Source organism: Mytilus californianus, unplaced genomic scaffold (assembly GCF_021869535.1).
Source record: "Mytilus californianus isolate M0D057914Y unplaced genomic scaffold, xbMytCali1.0.p SCAF_11, whole genome shotgun sequence".
Taxonomy (NCBI): Eukaryota; Metazoa; Mollusca; class Bivalvia; order Mytilida; family Mytilidae; genus Mytilus; species Mytilus californianus.
In genome coordinates this window covers 16,529,549-16,550,595 of record NW_026262593.1, presented here as the reverse complement: position 1 = coordinate 16,550,595, position 21,047 = coordinate 16,529,549, and the positions used below count along the sequence as shown (strand labels likewise).

The following is a 21,047-nucleotide window of genomic DNA, read 5'->3' as shown; positions in this document are numbered from 1 at the left end:
AGCGAGACAAAAATCAACATACAGAAATATCTCAACTGTTATAGTAATGACCGGACTATATACTGTAAATTCAGATATTATAACTGCATTTATTATAGTTAGTTTTGAAGAACGGACAAAAATGCAAGATTATTTATTGAGATCTTAGGAAAATCTGTGTACAGATAAATGTATCAGATATCAGAATGTGAGTTCTTATTATTGCAATACCAGCCTGGTCGCATTATTTGCATTAATAAAAACCTCCCAATAATTTCTGAATTTACAGTAATCATAATGTTCAATAGTTGTCGTTTGTTGATGTGGTTCATAAGTGTTTCTCGTTTCTCGTTTTTTATACAGATTAGACCTTTGGTTTTCCCGTTTGAATGGTTTTAGGTGTAATACCACCAAATCATAGTACGTCACATCCGGTTGCATACGAAAATAGGTCGAAAAAAAATATTCCCTTGAATTTGACAGTTGTAGGTAATTGATCCTACATTTCATTGCAGTAAAACATTTCTGAGTCACAAACATATATCTTGGGTATTTCAAAGCACCATTATTTCTTTATTTGGGGTTTCAATAGAATATTTTGGAAACTTGAGGTTACATGGTTACTAAAGCTTGTACACAGGTTAAAAAAGGGGGAAAATTTGATTGGTTAACTTCCAGTGATGGTTATTTTCTTATATGCAATGAAATGTTATGTGAAATTTTTTCTATAGTACTGGACAGGATAAAACTTTACTCATGCCAAGTATTTCTTTATTTGAAACAAAGATAAATTCTGCACAATTTTTTGAAAAGTGCAAATTTAACAAAGACTAATAGGGGAAAATCAATGGTGGTATTACACCTAATATGGGAAGCTGTACATGCACCTTTGACCTTGTGAGTACTCTCATGTGTTAAAATTTCTTGCTATTTAAGTGAAATATTACAAATAATGAAATATTCTGAGTGGATTGAGTCTCCAAAATACATTTTATGAGAAAATTTCCTTGAAATAGGACTTTACCATGAATATTAGTTGACAGAACAAGCCATACTTAGAGTCTTGGGGAGCTTTTTCTCCTTATTTCTTATATTCTGCTATACTAGAAAATTTTTCCTAAGAAATACTTTAATAAATATATAGTTTTAAGTAAATGAAATTATTTTTAAAGAAGTAACAACAAATTATTCACCAAAAGAGAAGTTTTTTATGTCCCTCTCTGGAACGCGGCGTAAATTTAAGTTTTACGCAAGGACTTATTGAAACCTCCTTGGAGACAGTAAACTTTTATACGGATAGTTCAAGCAGCTTGAATACTTCAATTAATCATTTATAATAACATTCCTATCATAAATGAGTGAAAGTTACCCCAAAATTTTTATTTATTGGCTTAAAAAGTAGAAATTTTGAGGAAATGAGAGGTATAAATGGACCAAAAGAGACTTTATAAGGAAGAATAAGAGGTCCATTAGTAGTATTTATCATCCTAAAGTCATCTTTTGTATCATATTCAACTGTTTGTAGGCAGATGAGATAAATATTTGATCATTTATTGGTCCACACTATATTCTATCATGATGCGGCTTGGTTTGAATTTTTCGAAGAAATTTTGCTCGAATCGCTGTAGATGTCGTCTTACATTATACTAGATTTTTCTCAAACTATTGAACTGATTATGACAAAACTTGACAGGAATGCTTGAAATAACCAGTATTACAAAGGAAAAAAGTCACATACAGTTTATTCAACAAAAAAGTCTTCTTTAGGTGTAATACCACCAAATCATAGTACGTCACATCCGGTTGCATACGAAAATAGGTCGAAAAAAAATATTCCCTTGAATTTGACAGTTGTAGGTAATTGATCCTACATTTCATTGCAGTAAAACATTTCTGAGTCACAAACATATATCTTGGGTATTTCAAAGCACCATTATTTCTTTATTTGGGGTTTCAATAGAATATTTTGGAAACTTGAGGTTACATGGTTACTAAAGCTTGTACACAGGTTAAAAAAGGGGGAAAATTTGATTGGTTAACTTCCAGTGATGGTTATTTTCTTATATGCAATGAAATGTTATGTGAAATTTTTTCTATAGTACTGGACAGGATAAAACTTTACTCATGCCAAGTATTTCTTTATTTGAAACAAAGATAAATTCTGCACAATTTTTTGAAAAGTGCAAATTTAACAAAGACTAATAGGGGAAAATCAATGGTGGTATTACACCTTTACACTAGTCATTTTTGGGCCCTTTATAGCTTGCTGTTCGGTGATAGCCAAGGCTCCGTGTTGAAGACCGTACTTTGACCTATAATGGTTTACTTTTATAAATTTCGACTTGGATGGAGAGTTGTCTCATTGGCACTCATACCACATCTTCTTATATTTAATTAATGCATGACTTTTTTGGGACTTTTTTTGGACCTGAGGCGATCTAAAGCTTGACAAATTGAGTTGAGTATATATTGTTGATGATTGTTGAAGACTGTATACTGACTTCTATATGTAGTTTTTGTTATTTGTGTCATTGGGTTTTAAATTCATTAATGTCAAATATTGTTTACCCAACATCTCCTTTTATTCATAAATATCAGATTTTATCATCATATAACAACCATAATATCAGATGTAAACAATAATTTGAAAACTCAACTTTAATTCAAAACTGGAGTTGTTCAAAAAAGACACATCCTTGTCTTTTGGTTTCTGATGGTTAGTTGTCTCATTGGCAATCATATCATAACTCCTTATTGTCATTTCTGAATCTAAATGTTACTCAACTAATCCAGATCAAAACGATAATAAAGCAAGAGTATTGAGAGTTTAAATAAGTAGTTTCAGCTGAAACATATCAATGGTCCTGTTCAAAGCTGTGAACCTCATTAAAAGTTGTATTAAAATAATATTAAAAAAATCCCCAAAAATTTCCCTTTTAATAATTGAACAATATAGTTGATGACAGATATCTTGGATTAAAAGCTCGACATATGGTACAGCTATTGCAAAATGATGTTGACATCTAGTTGTCTTTGCTGTTTTACGATATAGACCAATCTAGGGTTGTTTTTTTATGACTGAGTTACACTGATTGATCAGAGGTCAATCGGCAAACATGACGTCATTGAACAATCAGTTCTTACTGTGGTATAATACATGTAACATAAGCATTGTGACAAAGGAAATGTACGGGAAAGTGCATGAATTTGAAAGTTGTCTATTGGGTTTCTTTCTCATCAACATGTATCCTACACATCCTTTCACAGTCATTACTGTTTTTTTAAGTTTTTTATTCTGTCTGTGCATTTTGGTGACATTATACGAATGGAATATTTAAATAAATGATATTCTTTGTCTACAACGACTCGTATTGACTGGTAGCCATCAGTTGTACTGAGCAGGGTTTTTTTATGTACTTTTTTCCATTTATAACATATAGTGTAGATAGGCAAGGGTAAAGCTTGGGATAATGGAAAAGTAGTTAACTGACTAGACTTAAGACAATGTTTTCTTATTGTTTGAATGTGTTGGTTGTGGATTCACTTCACTATGTTTTTCAAATATTTTCTATTCATGTTTTTCTGAAAAAGTGTATATTTTCACTAATCTTATACTTATTAGTCAAATATGTGTACCTACTTTGATATAATTACCAAAAATAAACCATTTACCTAATAACATGTATTTAGTTCATTTGAACATCTTTTGATCATTTTAGCATTTAACAAAGTGTTAAAAATATACCTGATTTGTACATACATGTATACCCCAAAAGGAATCCTTATCATTTTCGCACCTATCCAGCTGATGAAACATACCTGATTTGTACATATACCCCAAAAGGAATTCCTATCATCATTTTAGCACCAATCCAGCTGAACTGTGAGATTTTTTTCTGAATACCATATTCAATATAACTTTCTATTGTACCAAGCCTGAAACATTAAAATATTTAATAAACATTTATACTGATCAATATTGTAATTCATTCTGTTTCTCAAACAAATATTTAAATCTTTTCATTAAATGGTAAACATTAATTATAGGTAGCATTTCTCGATATATAAATTGTCTTTTAAGTGGTTGATTCTTTTTCTTTGATACTGAAATAACTATGAACAAGTCACCTGCTGAAATATTTTATAATACATGTGTTTTTTTAAGATGAATGAACTCTGGAACTGAGATCAAGGCTAAATGACATTTGTCAGACACACATTTATTCTTTATGAAACTGCATACCAAATATATTTAACAAAAAACTTGAACATAGACATTGGAGTTTATTCAAATAAATCCCTCAATTGTAACTTGAAGTCAATCCCTTACTGTACAAGATAGAGAGGAGGGAGATGGGAGTGTCATCCCGAATTCCTGGATAAATAAACGCTGAATCATAAATTCTTGAAAAAATTAAGCTTTCTTTCCCAGATACCGAAAAATAAATCATTAATTCCCCAAGTCCTGATGAGTGTAAATCCCAGATTCCCGCACAAATAAAGACCTAATCCCAACGTCCTGAAAAAGATATTTTTCCCCTCAAGATAAACATGTCAACCCTTAACCATAATGAATTAGAACATCATCATGACACTACCTTAACTGTCATAGCCCAGTCTGCCACTTCACTATCAAACAGATGGCAATTACAAAAGAAAAAGATGCCTTCTTGCAGCCATACTTACTTCCCTGCTACACGAACCTCAGCATCATGCGATTTAAATTTTCTAGATAAAGCAGCCTGAATGAAATTTGCTGGTATCCCCATCTGTAACCCTAACTGTAAAATAAATTACAAATAGATGGAGATGAGCATTGGAGTCAATAATATGTAAATGTATATTCTTGTTTGTTTGCCCTGACACTTATCTGTGTCACTATTGTAGAAACCAGATGTAAAATTCTCAACTGATATCTATGTTTTAGAACTGGCCTGGAGATTTATTAACTAGAGGCTCTAAAGAGCCTGTGTCGCTCACCTTGGTCTATGTGCATATTAAACAAAGGACACAGATGGATTCATGACAAAATTGTGTTTTGGTGATGGTGATGTGTTTGTAGATCTTACTTTACTGAACATTCTTGCTCCTTACTATTATCTCTATCTATAATGAACTTGGCCCAGTAGTTACAGCGGAAAATTTATGAAAATTGTAAAAAATTGACTATAAAGGGCAATAACTCTTTAAGGGGTCAATTGACAATTTTGGTCATGTTGATTTATTTGTAGATCTTACTTTGCTGTACATTATTGCTGTTTACAGTTTATCTCTATCTATAATAATATTCAAGATAATAACCAAAAGCTGCAAAAGTTTCTTAAAATTACCAATTCAAGGGCAGCAACCCAACAACGTGTTGCCTGATTGGTCTGAAAATTTCAGGGCTGATAGATCTTGACCTAATGAACAATTTTATCCTCCTCAGATTTGCTCTCAATGCTTTGGTTTCAGAGATATTAGCCAAAAACTGCTTTTTACCCTATGTACTATTTTTTAGCCATAGGCCATCTTGGTTTGTGGGCGGGGTCATCGGACACATTTTTTAAAATAGATACCCTAATGATGATTGGGCCAGGTGAGCTAAAAATACAGTGAGGATTTTCCACTCTACACTACACTTTAAATCTTCCTGTAAAAAGCCTAGAGGCAGTTATAAAAGATGGGATGCACAGCTTTACTACCATGGATGTATTTATATCAATTTTCATGGATTGAGGGAAAAACATATATTTCTTGATTACTTGATTCCCTGGTATTTTTATTTTGATAAACACAACTTTTTTTAAATATACACCTACAAAAGTAGTGCCCAAAAACTAGTTATGAATCCTCTCTCAACAATTGATATAGTTAAGATGAATTCTGTTCAGTGGTTGGATGTTAGAATGATAAAAGCAGATATCACTGTGAACTTTCACTAAATCTCCTGTAGTTTTTACTTACAACGTTAACATAGCATTGTTTGACTGATAATACATCACCATATATATCTCAGTGAATTTTAACTATAGATTAAATGTAGAACATGAGATAAACAATTAAAATAACACATGGAATATACCTGTAATGATAATTTAGCTGTGTAAGGTTGATGTTCAAATATAAGCAGAGTTTTCACTGAGGAGGACGACATACTGGCATTAAAAAGCATTTTTCCTTGTAAATTTTTGTCCAGTTGCCATGCTATCACTGAAAAATAAATAAAATGTAGTCAAGACTCAAAAGTTAAATACATAAGGTACTTTTTTGGTCAGGTTGTTGTCTCTTTGACACATTCCCCGTTTCCATTCTCTATTGTATTATAATACAATAAAATGCTCCGCAGGGCGCAGCTTGATACGACCGCAGAGGTCGAACCCTGAACAGTTGGGGGAAGTATGGACACAACATTCAAGCTTGATACAGCTTTGGATTTGGATTGTGATTAAATATTTGACACAGCATAGGTTTCTAACACAGATTGAATGTGGTCTAAGAACTTAAAAATTTTAAATTGGACATTCACCTATTATGGTCCAATATCCAAAATCTAAATACATGGTTAGATTCAGCATATCAAAGAACCCCAAGAATTCATTTTTTGATGAAATCAAACAAAGTTTAATTTTAGACCCTTTTGACCTCAATGTGGACAAAGTTGATAACGGGGCCCAAAAATCAAAAATCTAAATACATGGTTAGATTCAGCATATCAAAGAACCCCATATATTCAATTTTTGTTGAAATCAAACAAAGTTTAATTTTGGACCCCGATTTGGACCAACTTGAAAACTGGGCCCATAATCAAAAATCTAAATACATGTTTAGATTCAGCATATCAAAGAACCCTAAGAATTCAATTTTTGTTAAAATCAAACTAAGTTTAATTTTGGACCCTTTGGACCTTAATGTAGACCAATTTGAAAATGGAACCAAAAATTAAGAATCTAAATACACGGTTAGATTCGGCATATCAAAGAACCCCAATAATTCAATTTTTGATGAAATCAAACAAAGTTTAATTTTGGACCCTTTGGACCTCAATGTGGACCAATTTAAAAACGGGGCCCAAAATCCAAAAACTAAATACACGGTTAGATTCAGCATATTAAAGAACCCCATGAAATCAAGAATAAAACCCCATTGAAATTGGTCAAGAAATAAGCAATTTATAGGAAGTATCTTCTTTTGCACAATCCTGTGCTATTAAATATTTCTTGCTATTGCGCAATACTGTACAATTGACAATTTCTTGCTATTGCGCAATATTGTGCTATTGGATATTTCTTGCTATTGCGCAATACTGTGCAATTGAAGATTTCTTGCTATTGCGCAATACTGTGCAATTGAAGATTTCTTGCTATTGTGCAATACTGTGCAATTGAAAATTTCTTGCTATTGCACAATACTTATTATATAATAATTTACACATCCTGTTTGGTGTGTATCTCCTACCATATCATTATTATTTGATTTTAAATATAAATCAGAAATAACCAACTTAAAATGGAAAATTTTAAAAGAAACAAAAAAGGAAAAAAAGAAAAAAAGGAAAAAAAAATAAATCCCCCCCCAAAATTTTTTGAACCCCCATTATGATTCATCACCCCCAAACTCAATACCAGCCTTCCCTTTGTGGTATGGTACCTTGCAGTACAATTTCAGAGAGATCCATACACTTGAACACAAGTTATTGTCTGGAAACTAGAAAAAAATGTGTTTTTTTGGCCCCTTTTTGGCCCCAAATTCCTAAACGTTTAGGGCAATTACCCCCAAACTCAAACCCAGCTTTCCCTTTGTGATATGGAACCTTGTAGTACAATTTCAGAAAGATCCATACACTTACACACAAGTTATTGTCATGAAACTAGAAAAATGCTTGTTTTTTGCCCCTTTTTTGGCCCCTAATTCCTAAAATTTGGAGGCAATTACCCCCAAAATCAATCCCAGCATTCCTTTAGTGATATGGAACCTTGTGGTACAATGTCAGAGAGATCCATACACTAACACACAAGTTATGTCTGGAAGTTACAAAAATGCTTATTTTTGGCCCCTTTTTGGCCCCTAATTCCTTTACTGTTATTACCATAACCCCCAAAATCAATCCCAACCTTCCTTTTGTGGTATTGAACCTTGTGGTAAAATTTCATAAAGATCCATTCACTTAAACTAAAGTTAGAGTGCGAAAACCAAGTGTCTTCGGACGACGCCGGAGACGCCGGACGACGACGACGCCAACGTCATACCAATATACGACCACAAAAATTTTTTTGCGGTCGTATAAAAATAAAAGCATACTTGCCAACTCACATGCATTTTAAGTGTAATGCCAGCTTTTTCAACTGTTTGCACATGCTTTTTTCATCAAACAACATGTACATGCATTCCATGTCTTTACATGCAATCACATGCATTCTCATAAATTCTTGTAATGATGCAGATTTTGGTTTTTTAGTTATTTACTTCCTGTTCGAAATCCTCATGTTTTTTTCATTGATCATTTATAATAACAAGGTTGCAAATGGTTTAATAGGATGATTTTCAGAGCAAATAAGAAACCGCACATGTTTTTAATGCATTTTAATATGATGTTTCAGTGTCCTAGGTAGACAACTTTGAACTATAGAAGATAAAATAAAAGTGTGTATGTAATAAATGGATTATCCTTTATTTTGGTTTTCATTTATTTTATACTCATAATAATCATATTTGATTCATTCTTTCTGTCATATATTCATACTCTTAAAGTCATCTGAGTTACTCATTTTACTAACCCGATTTGACCTTCAATGACCTGACCTTTTCATATACATGTGTACTAACATTTATATGCAGGGGTTTGCATTCTTTCAATTAATAAAGTTGCAACAATTAATGTTTACTCTTGGTCTATTAGTGAATTTTGTACGGTCCTTTGGGAGTAACATCCACAGCTTTTCTCTTAGTAGATATTTATATGTTTAATTTGTTTTGTTTCAGAAGGTTTCTTAAAAATTATAAAGAACAGAGTAATATTCAATTACCCTTTATTATAATCATGATAAATATTGAAAATTTGGTTTATGCTAAAACAAATTTGAACTATCTAGATAAAAGATTTTGTTTTAATGTACAGACCCAATACACAAAACTCACCTGTTGACAATCCAGGTTTTATTCCATTTGGCACTGCTAAAATTGATACTGACCCTACACAAAAGCTGAAAAACAGTACCAGTTTGTCTAATTACATAATGTACATACACCCTATACAAAGTAGACATTTGTAATAAACATATATTTAGTATTCATCTCTATTTTCTTAAATTTTGCTTTGATCATTTTGTGTGATAGTTTTCCAAGTCAAGCTACTCAACTTCTGATTTTTATCAGTCGAGAAGAGTGGGAAGATGATGGAGTCACAGGTCAATGTCATCTATATCACTTTCAATGAGATTGTAGACCAGAAACTCCCTCTTGTTTTAAAATCCATAGATAATCAATAAATATCTTTACTTTCTTTATAATCTAATAAGTGGTCAGTTTGTTAAGGATGTCTGATAGCAAATGCATGGTAAGGTGTGAGTTTTATCCTATACCATTGTTTGATTTTTCTCTTTATATTTCAGTTATTGTCACATGTACATCAATCAATTACTTTGATGTTTATATTATAGGGGTCTGAAAAGTCTTCAGTAAGGTATGAGTTTATCATTGTATAGAGTTGTCTGACTGTTTGTGTATATTCCAGATTTTGTCTATATGTATGGGGTCTGAATAAGTCTTCAGTAAGGTATAAGTTTATCATTGTATAGAGTTGTCTGACTGTTTGTGTATATTCCAGATTTTGTCTATATGTATTGGGTCTGAATAAGTCTTCAGTAAGGTATAAGTTTATCATTGTATAGAGTTGTCTGATTGTTTGTGTATATTCCAGATATTGTCTATATGTATAGGGGTCTGAATAAGTCTTCAGTAAGGTATGAGTTTATCATTGTATAGAGTTGTCTGATTGTTTGAGTATATTCTAGATCCAGTCTAATGTACACCTTTTCATCGTTATATTACCATCTTCTGTTAATTTGATAAAAAGCCTGCAATCCTCCTCTAAAACCATTACCAATGGACACTTGAAACTACAAATAATAAATTCTACTTTAAATCATGATTACTATGAGTGAAATGTTTCTGTATTAAATGGAAAAGGAACCCTAATTGATGAGCTGAAGCATAATAATATCATATAAAAATAAAATTGATATAAATGGGGAATGTGTCCATTGGACACGGATGATGCCCCCCTTTTGCATATAATGTCATAAAGGGACATAACTCAAGATAGGTAAAATTGACACTACTCAAATTTTTACTTGATCTGAGTTTTGTGGTAATAAGCATTGTGTATAAGTTTCATAACATTTGGTTAAGGCAAACATAAGTTAGAGAACAGAAACTAAAAATTCAGCAATCTTTCCATTTGAAAAGGGGCATAACTTTAGAAATGTGAAAGTGACACCACCCAAATTCAAACTTGATCTGTGTTTTGTGGTAATAAGCATTGTGTATAAGTTTCATAACATTTGGTTAAGGAAAACTTAAAGTTAGAGAACGGAAACCAATTTTGGGACCCTCTGCTACGGCGGGGGCATAAAAACATACATGTACATGGACATTCAATGCTGTATTTTGATTTGAGGAAGCTTTGCATTTAGCTTATGCACTTGTCATATTATATTTTTATACTATATAATCAGACAGATGTCATTTCCTATTATCATATTAATGGGTTAGAGCCTCATTGATTTATACACCAAATATCATTTTATTCATATTTCATTTGAGCACCCCCTAGCTAGGTTCAATTCTGTCCAGGCTCTTCAAAGAGTTGCAGATAAACTTAAAACTGTGACAGAATTGATCTTTTTCTGTCACTAGCAATAGCTGGTCACTGTCAGGTGACTCAATAAATCATTTACTACCTGTGGATGTTTGTTTTTGAATATATATGTAGTTCCTGAATTCAAAAAGAGGCTAATAAAAGGCTTGTTCTCTATCACTCTTAGATACATAATTTATCTGACCCTAGCGTTATTTATTGATTTCTGAAATAATCAAAGCCTTAAAGGCTGTAAAAGCAATTGCTGCCATGTTAATGTTTAGGGGACTTTTTCATCCACATATATATAAGAATTAAACCTGACAGGAGTGTTGTTTAGTGAGAAGTAAGAAGGTTTTAACTTTATATCAATAAAAGACTTTAGCAGAAAGTCATTTTTGATATAATGTTTTATATTTTACAAGGAGACAACACGTTTACCAGGCTAAAGTTGGGGTCAAATTTACATGTGCTGAAACATATAACTCAAAAAGAAATTATCCCCTGGTAGTGTTTGTAACTGGGCAATAATTTCCTTTATTGATTTAATTTTAACAATTATCATAATTAATTTAAATTTAACCATTCAATTAAAACATTTCAACTTTCCAGACGCAAATGTTGAAAAACAGGAAAGAAATAAAATATCTTACAAGACATAAACATGTAAAAAATAAATATATATTTCAGCTTACTAAAAATATTTTCATAATGTTACTTTGTCTTCATTTCTTAAAACTAAGACCCAAACATTATTGCTCAGTTGATATGTGTCATCCTCATGCGGTACGAGATAACTATGATTCTCATGCAATCCCGAAAAGGGGGGGGGGGGGTAATCACAGACAAACATGACATTAAATCGTCATTATACGAACAAGAACAAACAGCTCTTCGTTGCTTTCATATTTATCAATTTTCAGGAAACAATGCGAAAAATGATCTTCAATATTTCAAAAACGTGAAATAAAATTGCAAACACAGTGGACCGTCGAGTGTCAACACACGTAGTAGACTCGTCCACTGGAAAGACGAGGATAATGGTTTCATCATTTGTCATGCATACCCAGTTTTGATTATGATATCCAAAAGGACGTACTATCTATGAAACTAGAAAATTCCAAATTGTAAATATCTCTTCATCTGGACTTGGCATCTATCACGTTTTGACGGGTCCATTTCATTAGTAAGGTGATCGATAAAATCTTACGGAGTTTTAATAACAAAAAAGGAAAACGAACTTATTGTTATGTGTTTTTAACAAGGGTTTCGTTCCGCTAAATTATTTGCGCAAACAAATCAACAAAATAGGTCAGTTAAGTTTGTCTATTTTTAGATTACAGGTAATCATTTGACACTACATATAACCTGGGTAGTGATTTTGATTTTACGATAAATTTACGAATGAACGATAATTTTATGAATGAACAAGAGTACCTGGCCTCTTTCTTAGAGAAACACCAATTAAACATATAAAACCATATTTAATAAGAGATATCTCAGTAAAATTTTCAATACTAAATCAACAACTGAAATGATTCGATATTTTGTTGAAACATCGTACAAAAGGAGAACGGAATCGCAGGTGTAAAAATGAACTTTTTTTCACTCGGACTTCTATGTTTTTTGATAGTCAAACGGTTGTCCCCCTAAATACAAAAATACATCTACAAGAACATATGCTGAAACCTCTTAAATCCACTAACGTTTTTCAAAAGTTTCAAGCTATGTATTGCATTAGAAAACATACATAGGTGTTTAAGAATGACAGACCAGGAACCTGTTTAACAAAATACTATGGCTTGATCTGGGCGGAGTCTCTGATTTGCGTCACAAAGATGGCCATACGCGATGGCATAAAAGCAATTGCTTTAAAAACTGTATAATTATAATACCTCATTCCAACCTTTAGCTGACCACACCCTTCTCCATACTGTTGTAAACATTCCCTGTCCATTTCCATTCTGTGCCGTCACGTTACCACCAAGTCTGACTGTGTCTCGCCGTGTAAGAGGACATTCCACAGTTTGTACTAAACTCATACTACTAACCTCTAAACCACTTAAACCAGAACTATAATGTAACAAATACCATTATCACCAATAAACGATAATACAGAAAATTAAACCGTAACTACAATGTCTCATAAAACCTCTATCACAAATGTAGCATATTACTGCACTTAAACCAGAACTATAATGTAACAAATACCATTATCACCAATAAACTATAATACAACAATTAAACCAGAACTATAATGTAACAAATACCATTATCCACCAATAAACTATAATACAGAAAATTAAACCCTTACTACAATGTCTCATAAAACCTCTATCACAAATGTATCATAATACTGCACTTAAACCAGAACTATAATGTAACAAATACCACTAAACTATAATACAGAAAATTAAACCCTTACTACAATGTCTCATAAAACCTCTATCACAAATGTATCATAATACTGCACTTAAACCAGAACTATAATGTAACAAATACCATTATCACCAATAAACTATAATACAGAAAATTAAACCCTTACTACAATGTCTCATAAAACCTCTATCACAAATGTATCATATTACTGCGCTTAAACCAGAACTATAATGTAACAAATACCATTATCACCAATAAACTATGATACAGAAAATTAAACCCTAACTACAATGTCTCATAAAACCTCTATCACAAATGTATCATAATACTGCACTTAAACCAGAACTATAATGTAACAAATACCATTATCACCATTAAACTATAATACAGAAAATTAAACCCTAACTACAATGTCTCATAAAACCTCTATCACAAATGTATCATATTACTGCACTTAAACCAGAACTAAAATGTAACAAATACCATTATCATGAATATATCATACAGCTTTCACAAACTTATCATAATACTGCAATTAAACCAGAACTATAAAGTATCATAATATATACTGCAACATAAAGGCAAAACAATATGCACACCTACATTTCCTTACATTTGAGCCTTCCCTTGCAAAAAAATAATATAGAAATTTTCTATTGTGTGGATCTAACAGACAAGGATTCCTATTTTCATAAAACTTACAAATTAAATTTTGAGAGAAAAAGTTGTCATGACATTGTAAATTTTAAAAGTTTCATGTAGCCTGCCAATAATTCTAGAAGTGTAGCAATAATAATTCTACAATTCTAGAAATCTGGATTGAACTGTGCAAAGTCATTTTTCTGGATTCTGTAGATAAGATAAAAAAAAATTCAGCCCTACAGATCCTATTTTTGTGGGTGGAAACAATGTCAATATTTTTGGCCGTTTAATACTGCACTTTATACAGAAGTGTAATCTATCTATTAAATACACAAATATCTTATAATAGTGCACAAAACCAAGACTCATTTCACAACAAATCTTATGAGAAATATACTATACATAATAATGTGTAAATAAGGAATTATTTGAACCTGGAATAATTTTGAATTCTGGAAAATTTTTAAGCAATGTATGATGAAAACTAACCAAACTAAACAGGTTAGCCATGCATGCATGCTAAAGTTAATTTTACTTTCACAGATATTTCAGTGTGAATTAACTAACCCCCTTAAATTGGGTTAGTTTTGTAATAGATTTCTTATCAATTTTCCGGAATTCAAAATTATTCCACATTAAATTAATTCCTTGTTTGGAGTCATTTATTATCATTTGTACCAATTTTCGGGAGGACATTTTTTATTCTACAATTATTGTTTACCTGTATTCTTTATATTCTTCATTATAAAATAAATCAGAGGCGTTGAGTTCTATAACTACTTGACCCTGCAAAAAATAAATAAATAATGAAAACTGCTCTAAGCACTTAAAGGATATTGTCCAAAAACTTGAAAATCACCCCTTTTTTTATGAATAAAATCTTATAACTCAGAAACGTAAAATCTAAAATTTATAAAAATCAAAAGGGAGCTTACAACAATATATATAAACAATTTACCAAAGTTTCATAAAAAATGCTGAAAGCATTTTTGAGTTATTGTCCTAAAACTGAAAAATCCCCCTTTTTGTAATGAATAAAACCCCCATAAATCGGAAACGTATAGTCTAAAATTTATAAAAATCAAAAGGGAGCTCATGTCGATAGAATTAAACAATTCACCAAAGTTTCTTGCAAATTGGTGAAATTGTTTTTGAGTTATTGTCAGAAAACTGGAAAATCCCCCCTTTTTTAATGAATAAAACTCCAAAACTCAGAAACGGTAAATCCAAACATTATAAAAAACGCAAGGGAGCTCACGTCAATAGATATTAACAATTCACCAAAGTTTCATGCATATTGATTTAAGCGTTTTTGAGTTAATGTTCGACATGTTGACGACGGATGGACAGACGGTCAACGGTATACCATTATACGTCCCGTAAACGGGCGTATAAAAACAAGTCATTTACATGGCTGGATCATACAAGCCATGAAACAGCTTTGGGGAACTACTTTTTTATACAAAATTAATTGTACTCATTGTAATAAAGCCATAATTGTGGAGAATAATTCAATTCATATTATTAACAAATAATAAGTATATCATCATGATCATGTATATATAAAAAGAAGATGTGTATCTATCTCAAAACAGTATTCCTTAACATGAGATAATCTAATTGATCTACTATAACAATACTAGTAAAGGCATCTGTATCTAAGATTTTCTAGTTTCACAGTTGCTAAAGTATGGATGAAAACTACTTCATGGATTTCAATAGATAATTTTATTTTCATTTTATTTATTTACAACATAAGTTGAAATTTGAATCAAAGGATTGCACAGACTTCCTCTGTCAATAAAATTTCCACATTAATAACATACTGTTGTGAGGAAAGTGGCATTTAACAACAAGCAATCAATCAATAAATCAGGGTTTCTGCAGGCGAAAAAATAAAAATTGTGGCAATTAAAATTCATTATTGGCGAAGGAAATATAAGGGTTCAACTTCGTCCATCTTGTTGATTTTTTCTGGTTTCTTGGACTTTTTCCTTAGACAATAATGGAATTTTACTTTCAACCAGTGTGTTACGATTTTGACAGAAATATAGCTATCAACAACAATGGACTAATTAATGAAGATGTTGATTGTATTTTTTTCATGTAAATCTTACCCTTGGATTAGTCATCTGTTGTAATTTTCTTTCCTCCTCTTGTTTCGCTAACTCAGCAATTATTTCAGCTGCTGACTTTGATTTTGATATTAACTGCAAACAAGTCAAATATTTAAAATCTACTATTAGACTGGTTGCTATGAAATACATTTATTTCCCAATAAATAAAAACTGATAATTAGACATGTAAAATAATGCTAATAATTTCTCTCCTTTGACTTCATTCAGCAATGGGTGTTGCCAAGACATTGTTGAAGAAGTTGCACTAAAATGAATTGATAATGCACTGAAATGGATATGGTTCCTTGCATGTTCTACTTTATTTCCATTCAAAAGTCCATGGTCATTGAATAAAAAGAATAACTTATCCAAGAATTAGGTCTAATCTGATTGGTTCATCAAAGTATGTGTCAACAAACAACAGAATCGTTATCTGATTGGCCAATTTTTTTAACATGTCTACAGTTAGAATGGGAAAATACTAAAACTTATTTTGTTGATATTGTTGGGTTGATTGATGATGATTAATGGATAAAAAGAGAATTAATTAAGACTAGAGTCTGTGTTATTGACTTTTTTTCACTTTTAATTTTTTTACTAGCCATCCACGACAAGAACTTGCCTAATGATGACTTTCACTTGTAACAGGCAATCGGACAGTTGTTATTGTCGAACCCTGATAATCATCATCTCAATGTGCCCTAACAGTATTGTCAAGTTCACTGAGTTTTAGTATACCATACCCTGCACTCTGACAACATTGCAATTTGAATCAGCAGTTAATGTCATCTTTCCAACAAACATACATACCTCCATGCCTTCTATTTCTAAACCTTTCATTCCAAATTGGTCATAGACTGGTCTTTTGTTAGGATCTGTTAAAACTAAAATATAATATAAATTTTTTTTATCAACTTCATGTAGTTACAAAAATCAACATTTAATTTCAGATTAGATAAATATACATAAAAACATTTTTAAAACTTCAAAAGAGTTAACAAACAAGTTTTTATTTATAAAACTGTCATAAATGTGTGTTTTATTTAATAATTGAACCTAGAACTGTGAATGAACTCACAAAACATTATCTCCCACTTGCAAATTCTATTACATGTATTATATCTCCTTCAAATTGTTGGAACCCGATAGCATTCCTATAGACATATCATCAGGTAAAGTTCTACAACTGTGTAAAGTTTTATCCATATCCATCTAGAAAGAGACCAGGAACATGGACAGATGGATAAGAAGATGAACAGTTAGATAGACATATGAAAGGTTAACTCCTATATATAGAGTTGGGGTAAAAGTCAATGAGAGAGTAACCCAATGACACAATAATCTATAGAAATCTAAGACAGGTTTTTCTTGTCTTCTTTTTATTTTCTCCATTTACAAAAACATACATCAGACTCCTGGAAATACCAACTATGGGTGGGTGTCAAAAACAGTGAAAATCTAAGTCAAATTCTCAATCTTCCTCTATATTAGGTAGTTACCCCCAATCTTCCTCTATATTAGGTAGTTACCCCCAATCTTCCTCTATATAAGGTAGTTACCCCCAATCTTCCTCGTTACCCTCAATCTTCCTCTATATTTGGTAGTTACCCCCTAATCTTCCTCTATATTAGGTAGTTACCACCAATCTTCCTCTATATTAGGTAGTTACCCCCAATCTTCCTCTATATTAGGAAGTTACCCCCCAATCTTCCTCTATATTAGGTAGTTACCCCCAATCTTCCTCTATATTAGGTAGTTACCCTCAATCTTCCTCTATATTAGGTAGTTACCCCCAATCTTCCTCTATATTAGGTAGTTACCCCAATCTTCCTCTATATTAGGTAGTTACCCCCAATCTTCCTCTATATTAGGTAGTTACCCTCAATCTTCCTCTATATTAGGTAGTTACCCCCAATCTTCCTCTATATTAGGTAGTTACCCTCAATCTTCCTCTATATTAGGTAGTTACCCCCAATCTTCCTCTATATTAGGTAGTTACCCTCAATCTTCCTCTATATTAGGTAGTTACCCCCAATCTTCCTCTATATTAGGTAGTTACCCTCAATCTTCCTCTATATTAGGTATTTACCCCCAATCTTCCTCTATATTAGGAAGTTACCCCCAATCTTCCTCTATATTAGGTAGTTACCCTCAATCTTCCTCTATATTAGGTAGTTACCCCCAATCTTCCTCTATATTAGGTAGTTACCCCCAATCTTCCTCTATATTAGGAAGTTACCCTCAATCTTCCTCTATATTAGGAAGTTACCCCCAATCTTCCTCTATATTAGGTAGTTACCCTCAATCTTCCTCTATATTAGGTAGTTACCCCCAATCTTCCTCTATATTAGGCAGTTACCCTCAATCTTCCTCTATATTAGGTAGTCACCCCCAATCTTCCTCTATATTAGGAAGTTACCCCATTTTTAAAGCATCTTCACTACCGGTAATCTCCTACATGTACCTTTAAAAACTTTTGAAAATACATATATATATTAGTTTACCTTCATGAGCCTTCTTGATTTTATTGAACATGTTTTCTGCATGCTTTTTCTTTTTATCATCTAAATGTTTGTCTGGGTGGAAGATTTTACTAAATCTACGAAAGGCAGTGTTGATTTCATCTGTACTAGCCTGAAATATAAATCAAACTTCTGATTGACTTAGGGCAGAAATGAACATTTTTGTTAAACTGGTAAAGACATACATATAAAAATAAGGAGATGTTGTATGATTGCCAATGAGACAACTATCCTTCAAAGTTAGAATAAAGAAAATGTAAGCAATTAAAGGCAACCATACAGCCTTCAACAGTGGAAAAAGCCCATACCGTATAGTTGGCTATAAAAGGTCCCGACATAAAAAATATGAAACAATTCAATTTAGAAAACTAACAGCCTAATTTATAACAAAACAATTTACGAAAAACAAATATGACAGACATGAACCAACAACATGTTATTTCTTGAGAATCGAGCTGGCTCAATCTAATTTTGAATCTGTGAACACCAATAAAAACATAGAAAACAGATAAAAGTTGAAGCTGAGAGACCAATTTTCGTGAATTCAGAAAAAAGTGTTTCTTTAGTGGATATTTTAAATATAAAAATAGTACTCTGTTGAACATTTAAATTCGTGGTCCACCAGTATTCATGAAAATTAGTATTCCATGAATAATAATGAATCCAAAGTATTGGAACACAGTATTGGAATTTTGTGCATAGAAAGATAACTTAAACATTTATTTCCCAAAAAAATTTAAGAAAAGACAACAGTTCAGGGTCGGCGATAAAAAAAAGTAGGGTTAGTCAGATGATGGTTGTAGGGAGGCAAAGGGAAATTCTCCTTTCCATAACCTTACAATAAAGTTTTATTCTATTGCCCGAAATGGAGAATTTCACAATATTGATGCAAATTTATTTAAATATTTAATTAATAAATAAGAATTTGTGCTGATTTCTTACATAACTGATCTTCTTTTTTTATAAATATTTTTAATCTAAGGATTTTGATGTGTACATGGTGGATGGAAAGAGAATACATCACTGGAGAAACACATTTGCTGTATTTCACTGATAATTGTAACTTATTAACCTAATTTTGTTTCTCGTTTCAAAATTACTATAGGGAACATATATTACATTATTGTAGTAAATAAACCATTTTTTAAGACATTTCAGCAGCTAGCCATCTTCAGATTCTATATTATCCTTCTTAACTACATGGTGAACATTTCACTTTTAAAATCATTAAGATGTTATAGATTTAGTTCCTTGGTAATCAGGTAATGTTATAACATCATGATAATTTGACGTCACAAAATAATTTGACGTCACAAAATAATTTGACGTCATAAAATCTTATTAACTTTTTTTTTACTAATATCAGATGATTAAGACAATGAATTTACAAGTAAAAAAGACTCTGCTTACATTTTTTATACAGATTTTATTTTTTGTCTTTTCCATTTTCATGATTTTGTGAACTTTGAAAAAAAAAATCATCTTATTTTCAGGGTTGGCAAAAACCTGGGTTTTGTGAATATTGTCCAGCACAGTGGGAAATACTAGGAAAACAGGGGTTTTACAGAGTAATACCAGTTGGTGCTATTATAAATACTGGTTTGAATTTTTAAGGGGATTCTGTGATGCAATGCATAAAAGATTTATATAGATGTAATATTTCAATTATTGATAAGCCTTCTTATTTCAAAGTGTTAATTTTTGAGAAAGTATAGGTCCAGCAACTCTTTAGATTAAAGAACCTTTGTGAGCATGCTCACATACCCCACTCCCCCACATTGTCACTGGACACTGTAGTGTGGTTTCAGAGGAGTTGCAATGACAAACTGTTGCAGTAGTATATCAAGGCCAAAAGTGGCTTAACTCATAGAAAAAATTGTTGAATCATAATTTCCTGACAATATGCATATCTACTATGTCTACATAGTATGTTCTTATTATCTACAAAGTTTCATGAAATTCTGTTTTGAGGTTTCAGAATAGTTGCGATGACAAGAACCGGACTGACAGATTGACAGAATTTTACGAAGGACTGACAGGTCAAAAACATTAAAGCCTACAGAACTGTGTTCCGTGGGGTATCATAAACATGAGAACAAATAGACTAATGTGAAAAGTTTTCTCAATCAGAATTATTTATTGAAATCATACGAACATATCTTTTGCTCTGCCCCTGGCATCAGACATTTTATTTTGTGACATCTTAATTTTATGGTAAAAGCTGTGATACACTGAAATTGCAGTAATAAGGTGTAATGATCACTGGCTCCATTAATAACACATCAAATTTGAATTTATCAATACTATTATTTTTTTTATACTGTAGTACTAGTATATGGTATATATATAGATGAAAAATGTGCATGATGTAATTCAATGTCAAAAGGGTCAGTTTAGTCAATTACGTGGCTTTCAATTGGAAATCAAATTAATTTGTCCTAAACAGTTTTTAGCTGATAAAAATGCTATATCAATACATTTCGGTCAACGTTTAAAACAGCATATAAATCTTCAGATGCAAGACCATCTTCTTCCATGAACGCTGCCATTCTTCAATCTGGTACCTTGTAA

At 31.7% G+C, this 21,047-nt stretch overlaps 1 protein-coding gene across 1 annotated transcript in view; it reads right to left on the bottom strand.

Moving 5' to 3' along the window:
* LOC127719670 (dnaJ homolog subfamily C member 11-like) overlaps positions 1-21,039 on the bottom strand; it is a 40,166-nt gene extending 19,127 nt beyond the window's left edge. The window contains exons 1-11 of the mRNA XM_052225902.1: positions 20,954-21,039; positions 18,459-18,588; positions 16,765-16,838; positions 15,955-16,047; positions 14,559-14,623; positions 12,712-12,889; positions 10,009-10,076; positions 9,097-9,161; positions 6,044-6,171; positions 4,666-4,760; positions 3,799-3,915 (exon numbers count right to left, since the gene is read on the bottom strand). Of these exons, the coding sequence (XP_052081862.1) occupies positions 3,799-3,915; positions 4,666-4,760; positions 6,044-6,171; positions 9,097-9,161; positions 10,009-10,076; positions 12,712-12,889; positions 14,559-14,623; positions 15,955-16,047; positions 16,765-16,838; positions 18,459-18,588; positions 20,954-21,025 (1,085 nt within the window). The 5' untranslated portion in view covers positions 21,026-21,039. The remainder of the gene's footprint in view (positions 1-3,798; positions 3,916-4,665; positions 4,761-6,043; positions 6,172-9,096; positions 9,162-10,008; positions 10,077-12,711; positions 12,890-14,558; positions 14,624-15,954; positions 16,048-16,764; positions 16,839-18,458; positions 18,589-20,953) is intronic.
* Between the last annotated feature and the right edge of the window lie 8 nt (positions 21,040-21,047).